General features: G+C 51.9%; 3 protein-coding genes across 3 annotated transcripts; 2 read left to right on the forward strand and 1 right to left on the reverse strand.

Moving 5' to 3' along the window:
* Positions 1-151: 151 nt before the first annotated feature.
* Positions 152-3,414, forward strand: JCM6883_000341 (AFI1/MesA family protein; the record flags this gene model as incomplete). The annotated part of the gene is made up of 8 exons (XM_076633854.1): positions 152-627; positions 704-1,589; positions 1,652-1,953; positions 2,019-2,277; positions 2,352-2,624; positions 2,685-2,843; positions 2,927-3,049; positions 3,115-3,414. 8 exons carry the CDS (start codon positions 152-154, stop codon positions 3,412-3,414), a joined length of 2,778 nt encoding a protein of 925 aa, XP_076486210.1.
* A 2,364-nt stretch (positions 3,415-5,778) lies between these two features.
* Positions 5,779-7,033, reverse strand: JCM6883_000342 (uncharacterized protein; the record flags this gene model as incomplete). Its single annotated transcript, XM_076633855.1, has 4 exons — positions 5,779-6,189; positions 6,252-6,811; positions 6,882-6,912; positions 6,986-7,033. The coding sequence occupies 4 exons, from the start codon at positions 7,031-7,033 to the stop codon at positions 5,779-5,781; spliced, it is 1,050 nt and encodes a 349-aa protein (XP_076486211.1).
* A 445-nt stretch (positions 7,034-7,478) lies between these two features.
* Positions 7,479-8,697, forward strand: JCM6883_000343 (uncharacterized protein; the record flags this gene model as incomplete). The annotated part of the gene is made up of 3 exons (XM_076633856.1): positions 7,479-8,166; positions 8,242-8,309; positions 8,384-8,697. Coding segments are annotated over 3 exons (1,070 nt in total), but the record flags the coding sequence as incomplete, so codon positions are not given.

An 8,697-nucleotide genomic window follows, 5' to 3' on the forward strand; every position in this document is an offset into this window, starting at 1 on the left:
AAGACGCGAACTTCTGCAGCTGGAGACGAACTTCTCCTCCTTCCCGAATCAACACTCAATAAACCCAGACAAACAAGCGAGCATAGTATCAGCAGAGTCAGATCAACCGATTAAAGCGGCATCGAACCGAACCTTTCCCCCTCTCGCCGAGATGGCCTCACTGCCGACGTCTCAACCTTCCATCTCGTCGCTCCACTCCCTCGCAGCGAAATCCACGACGTCCCGACAATCCCAGCAGCTCTTACCTCCCTACCCGATCCATCCTCAAGTCGAGTATGTTCTCCTCGCCGAATTCGATATCGACGAAGGTTCAGTCCTTCGACACGAATATCCAGCTCCAACAGGGACAGATCAACATCTATTAGCCGAACATATGCTACCAGATGGTGCGCACGATCGAACGGAGGATTGGACCGTGTTTTACTTGAATCAGATCAAACCTTTGACGGTTAATCCGAATCTGCTCGCAACGACTCCGGAAGGTCTCGAGGCAGCGAAGAGTAACCGGACGTCAGCGGGAGGAGGAGGAGGAGCCGAGACATTCACAACGACGGGGAACGCGGAGAATGGAGGGCTGTTGTACGTGCTCAGCTTGGTCAGAACGAAAAAAGATGCGACCGTGCGAAGGTGAGCAACCTCAGCTCCATTCCTCCTCCCAATACCCGAGAACCTAACCCAGACTGTTCTCTGCGGCGTGATCTAGAGGAGCGCTCGTGAAAGCACTCGCCGTCGCTACTCGAAACCCCTATATTCAGATCTACAAACCGATCCTCCTCCTCGCACTCGAAGACTACTTCTCGACTCCCTCCGTCTCCGTCCTCGCACGACTGTACAATGCGATTAACTCGATCGATACGACCTCTCTACCATTCTTGAGTCTCGATGAACGGAGTATCCTGAGAACTTCAGATCGAAAAGATATGTTCGAGGAAAAGTTTGGGTTGATCGCAGGAGGAGGTGGAGGATCAGTCGTAGGACAGCACGAGGTGAGGAGAATGAACTCGAATATGAGTTTCTCGACAAAGAAAAGCAGCACGGACGACGTCGAAGTCGTTGGAAATGGTCGTTTCTCGTCAAACAACCAAATCCTCGCAGACGACGATTCATCTATCGCTGAAGTACTCAGTCCAGCTTCAACCTCGATCTCGAATAGCAACATGTTTCCTCCCTCCTCCGGAAACAACTCTCGATCACGTTCGTCAGGCAGTATCAGTTCTCTCCCTTCTCGACCACCTTCCTCGGCCGCCGCACATACGAATACCTCGACGGAAGATCTCACGACTTCGACCTCTTACGGCTCCCAGTCCCGCTCGAGAGCAAACACGATCACGTCTTCCGAAGGAGGCGATACTTTTTCGAATCTTCAACGAGATTTCATGTATTCCGCGGCGGCGAATCACCCCCTACCGAATTCGACGAGTTCGCCGGATGCTCAGACGATGACGGGAGGGAGGAGATCGCTACCTCCACCGGGTCCGTCCGTAGGGAAACCGAAAGATACACATTGGTACGAGACGAAAGTAGCTTATGGAGGATTGAACCTACCGATTCGGATACCACTCGGGACTTTTCCTTCCGAGGTTGGAGATGTGAGTCTCTTCTCCCTCCACCTACGACCTGGTGAAAGTGGAACTGACCGCTTGGTCTTCAGTATTCCTTGATCAACCTGATCCAAACTTTCTCCGCTCCCAACTCTCTCGTCCCCTCTTCCATCCTCCATCCATCTCTCCATACATCTGGCGCATCAACACCTCCGATCATTCTCCTCTTCAACGCGCTCGTAACGGGACATCGAGTCGTCTTCCTCGGACACGGTCAAGCGGCTGGAAAAGTCGCAGATCTCGTTCTGGCTGCTTGTGCACTCGCGAGTGGGTGTGGAACCGTGTTGCGTGGGTTCGAAGGGAGATGTTTCCCGTATACGAATCTGAGTAATTTGGATAATCTCGAGAATGTGTAAGCTGTTCTCGCTCCTTGATGCGTTTCTCTCGACTCGATTGACACAAGCCTCATTCGAGTAGACCCGGATATATCGCAGGAGTCTGTAACCCAGCTTTCGCAGATCGACCAACTTGGTGGGACGTTTTGTGCAATATCGAAACAGGCAAAATCACCGTCTCGAAAGATCTGAAACCTCCTCTCGCTGGAATCCAGGGCGGGATCAGAGGGATGAAACTAGATGGTGGGGATCGAGGGGGGGAGGGAGCCTCGAGTCACAAGGAGAAAGAGAAGGAAAAGGGAGATAAAGGCGAGACTGCAGATAACATCTTCATGGAAGAGGTGAGCTCCATCCGCGTTCTAACTCGGCAGTCTATCGAGAGAGACTGACGTCGAACTCGTTCGCGCGCGATCAGGTCCTTCACGCGATTCAAGCTCATTACGGAGAATCAGTCATCCGAGCTCGATTCACTGAATACGCCGCGAGATTCGTTCGACTCGCTTCTCGTTGGGAAGAAGAGACTTCCTCGATCACCTCGATTGGATTCCCTTGCGCGCCGTATCGAGACGGACGGCTGGGAAGTGGAGTGGTCTTCGGAGATGAACTACAGGGAAAGAAGGAATTGCAGAGGGACGCGGCGAGGATCGAGGGATGGATGGCGACTCCGAGTTATACTCTGTATCAACAGGTGAGCTTGATCCAGTTCGTCGTCGAGGCTCTGTTTTGCTCACCCTCGAACGGATTGCAGTACTTCCGAAACTCGCTCGAATTTGCACCTCTACGGGAGTTCGACCTTTATCACCAATTGTCGAGACTGCGTCAAGGCCGTCAACTATCGCCAAATGAAGTCACTCTAATCTTCCAGACCATCGCTCAAAGTCTCAAGGGCGAAAGGGAAATCACCGCTGTCAGTTGCAATTTCTTATCCTCTTCCAGCACCGATTCATTTGATGAGTGGCGATACTGACTCATAGCACCTTTTGTGAACAGCTATTGGCGCATTTACCATCTCATTTCGGAGGTCTCTTGCCTCTCTCATTCGGTCTATTCCACCCTTCGTCAGCCGTCCGTACACATACCCTCGACCTCTTTGATCAAATCGGTACAATACCCGTAAGCCCTTGTCTTCCCTACCGTGTAATCTCGGCTCTGACTAACGGGGTTGACGTTCTGCTTAGATTGGTAAAAAGTTCCTCTCCTCGTTAAACGCATTCCACCGTTCCGCATACAATCGACTCTCCCTCGAACGGCTCCACGAACAACAGCAACAACAGCAACAACTCTACGAAGAACGCGGAGAAGAAGGTTACGTCGCAGGTTCGAATCCGGCGCAACAACAATCGAACGGAGGAGGATCTGTCGCGGGATCTGCGGGAGGAAGGGATCGAGAAGCTACGGTCACGATGAACCTGTGGAATGGATCAGTGTCGTCTCCACCGATAGGTCCTCCTCCACCTTTACCGAATAAAGATCTATAGAAGCGGGAGATGAGTAGTTTTTGTTCTTCCAATTGTTGTTTCGTATCTTGTTGTCAATCCTAATATGGCTTACGAAGGTCTCTTCTCTCGTCGTCGCACGATCTTCCGTCTTGAGCACTAGGCTCACCAGGAGCATGTGAGAGCGAGACCAAACTTGTTCATACACATACTTTTGCAGAAACGAGATCACCACTTCCAACCACGGGCTCTGACCATTTCAGCCACGTTACAGAGTACTTATACGACGTTCGCACTCGCTTCAATCCCGGCTTGGAGGGCTCGAGAGGCAATTTGGATCGATTCGATAAATTTGAGAATCGCTTGACGACCAATCTCTGTAGACAGAAGATCAATGCAGTATGTAAGTCGTTGATCCGACGCGCCGAATACGAAATCTACGGCTCACCATTCTTCTCTTCAGCTACGCGATGAGTCTTTTCAAACTTCGAGACTTGTTCACGGTTGATCGAGTCGAATTCGAATTTGTTTTTGACGATGGCGACTGACAAGTCTTGTACAAGCTCGTAGCATTCTCGAAGGATCTCTGCGATATCAGGAGCTTATTAGGCTCGCCCAAGCAAGGCGTGCAAAAGATTCCGCCCGCACCTTCGAGTTGAGATTCTTCTGAGTCGTGTTGAGCTTTAAGACTCGCCATCAACGCTTCCTTGTCGATAGGCTCGAGATCATCCGAGACAGTCACAGCGAGGAGGGGATGAGAGGTCGAGGCAGAACAACGGCGGCGTCAGGATCAACGGCTTTGAGTGAGATTGAGAGCGCACGAGAGCGCACGAGAGCGCACGAGAGCGCGAGAGACAGAACGAGAATACGTACAGGTTGAGCGGGAAGAGGATTCGTCTGCGACGAGGTCGAAGTCGACGACGACGGCAATCGAGACGGTGCGGAAGCCTGGTATCGAATTCCTGGCGTTAGCTCAATCGACTCACGTTCTTATAGAGGAGAAAACTCACCATCTGAACGAGTCGGTTTTGCGATGAGAGAGGTTCGCTCGGATCGCTTGAGGTCGAGATCTGAGCGTACGAGAGAAGTCGCGGTCGCTCGTGTGGGTTGTTGGAGAGCTTGAAGGTAGATCTAGTCGGTCGGAACGGCGGTAGAGGTTGTTGTTGAAGCTAGGCAGATCCCCCCTCTTTCGTTCACCTCTGTTTTTTAGGCTCAAACAAATCAGGGTTGAGTCGAGGCGAGGCGAGAGGCGGTTGAGGTGAGAGATGAAGGTTTTGTTGAGTGCTAGCAAGCGGCGGTGTCGCGATTGGTGAGGTGTGAAGGTGAAGAGAGTCGATCAAAGTCGAAAGTGATGTGAGGCAGGGAGAAAGGCGGTGCTGCAGATCCCTCACAAAATCCCGAGTTTGCGACAAGGGGTGGCCAAGTTTGCAGGTTGAGGAGAGGAGCGCAAAGCTCCAGGAACTCTCAAATGTTTCAGTTCTTTTTCGCTGCAATCTTCTTCCGTCAAAACTTCCGCCGTATCGCTGTTGACAAAGTATGAACGGTACCTACGTATGGAGCAGAACTCAAGCTTTCTACCCACTGAATCCGGTGGCGATACGAGCGGAAAAAAGATCACGTGCCGGAAAAAAGTAAGAGTTCGGTCAAGCTCGCCTTCTCTCTTCCGATTTTTTTTTCAGCACGTGAACACTTTTCTACTCGTATCGCTTCCAAATCACACGGAGAGGAAGCTGAGATTCTACTCTATACGTAGGTATCGCTCGTACAGGGCCGAGAGCTCTCTAGCGAAATCGATTCGCAAATGAAAAATCGCGCGCAGATAATCTGAAACATTTCAGGGTATTTGGAGCTTTGCGCTCCTCTCCTCAGAAATCAAGTTGGCCACCCCTTGGTTTGCGACAAGCCTGTGTACACGCAATGTTTTTTTGATTACATTTTTCTAATTGCAAATTTCAATTACACAGGCTTGAGTCGAGCCTATGTAACTCCCCGGGTCTGCGATCGTGTTCGCGGGTTTGCCGCGGTTTTGCCGTGTGGCTTCGTGAAACTCAGAGAGGCGCTATACGCTCGAGAATGAAAGTCGGATCCGCTTTCTGAGCGCCTTTCGTCTCTTCTCCTCTCTCCCGTGCAAGCAGAGGACGCGCTCTTGGTCTCCACCTTGTATTCCACCTAGTTCTACACACGCGAGCGCTTCTATCCTTGCAAAAGTCGAAAATGAGAAGGTAGAAATTGCGCTCTTCGACTTCGACTTCAAACTTAAGTTTCATCGCTCTCGCATCTCTCGGAGCAACTCACGCTGCAAGGAAGTGGTACAGACAGATCAATTTGCAGATAACACAGAGGGAGAGTCACGGTGAAATCTAAATAAGACAAAAAAACGAGAACGAAAGTCGAAAAGAGAATGATTCAAGCGAGACCACCCCACCTTTGCGCCGCTCGCGAGATCTCCGCCCTCAGAGCGTCCTTGGTCTTCGCACTCGCGATCCGAGTCGCAAGATCTCGAGCACCCTTCCCGAACTGACCATCAAGAAACTTAACGACGCTCGTCTCGGTCCACCTCGTCTCAATCTCCAACGACGTAACCAACCCCTCGATGGTCTTCATCCACGTAACGTAAGTGAGCGTACTCCCTACCTCTCCCCCGAGTCGTGCCATCGCTGATCCGGGTCGAGGTCGCCATTTTGTCTTCCAGATTCCCTCGATCTCTTTCACCGGCAGACAGCCTTCCTTCCCCTGATCCCACTCCTCCCACACGCTCTTGACACTACCGAATTGGGTGATGACGTAGAATGGAATCCATTCTCCTTCTTTCCCTGGCTTCGCGCACCACCAGAAACTCATATTCTCGATCCTCCTCCCGTAAGTTGAGTAAAGCTGACGCATCTTCTGTTCTCAGTCATCAGGAGCGGGCCGGTACGCAGCAGGTTGAAGAATTGTCGAAGGACGACCTCGATCAGGGAAAGCAGGGAGAGGTCGAACGAAATCCGAAGATGGAGGTACGGAAGTTGAGCGGTATTCGGGACAGGTGCGTAGGACTGACGAGAAGGATCAAAGGAGAAGGGAAGCGAGTTCGAAGGGTGATGCTGTTGAGAGAAAATTGACGAGGAGGAGGAGATAGTCGGAATGACTGAGGAGGAAGAGATCGGAGTCGAGTTCGAGGGTGGAGAGAATGGGGAGAAAGGTGAGCGCTGACGAGGCGAGTAGGTAGAGGGAACTCTCGGAGGCGATGATTGCGGAGTCGTCGTACGAAAGGGGAAGGGAGGAATGGGTGAGGAAGTCGGAAAGTGTGAGGAAGTCGGAAAGTAGGATTGCATCTCCTGTTGTTGCTCGCGAGGGGATGCAGCTGAACGAGGAGGTACCCATCCAGGAGGAGGGCCCGCAGATTGGGCGTAAATTGGTTGAGTAGCGGAAGGACAAGGACGAGGGGCTGTTTCGACTACTGTAGAGATTCGGAAAATTGAAAGTCAGTTCGTGTCTGTGAAAGTCGACTCGAGTCAGAGAGAACTCACGAGCCGTCTGCGGTGAAGGTCTAGAGGGATTCTGTGTCAAGACCAAAGGGAAATTGGATCAGCACGATCGAATCAAACCGAACAAAGTCCACATTCCGACTCACACATCTGTTCGTTCGCTGTACCGTTGATGTGAGACCGTCGATAGCCATCTCCTTGAAAGCCTTACAATGCCTGTCGAGAACGCCCGCGGAGTCGTCGAGGCGAACGGGAGAGAAGAAATGACGACGACCGCTACATTCAACAGAGGCGGAGCAGAGCAGCGGAGACCAGAGAGGAAGGAGTGAGTCGACCAACAAGGCGTCGAGTGCAAGGTAAGGGATGGGGAGGAGCATCGAAGAAAGGGAACGACAAGCACCGCGGAAGTCGACCGGAAGTTCCGCATGGATTGAGTGGCTCGGTTCTTGTCCTCTCTCTTCCTCTCCCACCCACTCACCTTCCCTGCACCACGCACATAACACATCAGTACCTCACGCTTTATCCCCTCACAAACATCTGTTCCCCTCACTTTCTCTCGCCTTCTCCCAGTCTCCCATCCCCTCTTCATCTGCCCGTTCCCCTTGTGCTCGTTCCTCCTCCCTCGTTCCACCTCACACAATGGGGGTCGGAGGCCTCTGGAGCGCGATTCTCGAAAAACGAGGAGCACAGTTATCGAATTCGTTAGCATTGATGCTTTGGCAGATTCGAAAACGAAACTCTGAATCGGAACCGAATCCTCCTCCCGATACCTACCACTTTATCGACGAAGTGAGTCCGTACTTCTTCGTCGTTAAAGAACAACTCCTATCGAATGCAGCCAATCGCCAACTCTCCCCAACCGAGTTCAACAAACTCCTCCAGCTTCGAGTCGAATTAGCGATTGGTGCCGTCATGAAAGCTCGCGAGGAACAAGCTCCGGGTTCCTACCACTCGTGGCTTATCGACGGAAAGTGTAGGAACGAGTTGAAGAAGGAAACGGTCGTGGAGCGATTGGAAGGAGCTGCAACCGCGGAATCTCAGAGGGAAGTTTTAGCGTTGAAGAAGCAAAAGAAGGAAGAACAAGTACACGTTCAGACGGCGAAAAGACGGGAGAGGAGGAAGGTCGCTCAGGAGGCTCGAGTGAAAGGGAAAGGGAAGGAGGTCGAAATAGGGGAGAACGACGAGGAGGGAGGAGGAACGGAAGGTGGATCGAGCAAAGGGCAAGTAGCTGGAGAAGTCAAAGTCGGAGGAGTCGAAAAGAAAGGAGTATCGACCGGCGGGGATATCGAAGGAAAGGAGACCATTGACGGCCAAGGAGGCGAAAAGGGTGAGTTGTTGATCGACTTGGAATTGGTCGTTACCTCCTTCCTTCGCTGATCTATCTCCTTCGATCTTCCTCTAGACCTCACTCAATCCTACATCTCCGAAACCGACATTCGATTCCCTGTTGACCGTGACAACTTCCTCTTCGTCAGTCTCTCCATTCTCCCTCTAACTCATTTACCGATTCTGAGAACTCACCCTCCGCTCCTTGCTTCGTACAGGGTAACAATGAAGTTCATTCCTCTCGTCGAGAAATGCCTCCGCGATCGCACGTTCGCCTCCTCGTTCCCTCTCAAGAAGCAGAATCGTTGCTCAATCTCGCCGCGATTCTCAACACGACCGCCGCCGAGTACAAGAACAAGGAGGGAATCAATCATGCGGCACTCGAGGACGTCATCTACGGCAACGATGCAGATCCCGCATCGTTCCCTCACTCAAACCTTCGAACGATTTCATGCCTTGTCGACAGCGACCAATTCGCAACGGTCGATCTCGCAAACGTCGGTTGGGTTCTTAGTCGAGTTCAAATGGGTCG

The sequence above is a fragment of the Sporobolomyces salmoneus genome, assembly GCF_050403485.1.
Source record: "Sporobolomyces salmoneus JCM6883 DNA, S_salmoneus_JCM6883_v1_ctg45, whole genome shotgun sequence".
Taxonomy (NCBI): domain Eukaryota; kingdom Fungi; phylum Basidiomycota; class Microbotryomycetes; order Sporidiobolales; family Sporidiobolaceae; genus Sporobolomyces; species Sporobolomyces salmoneus.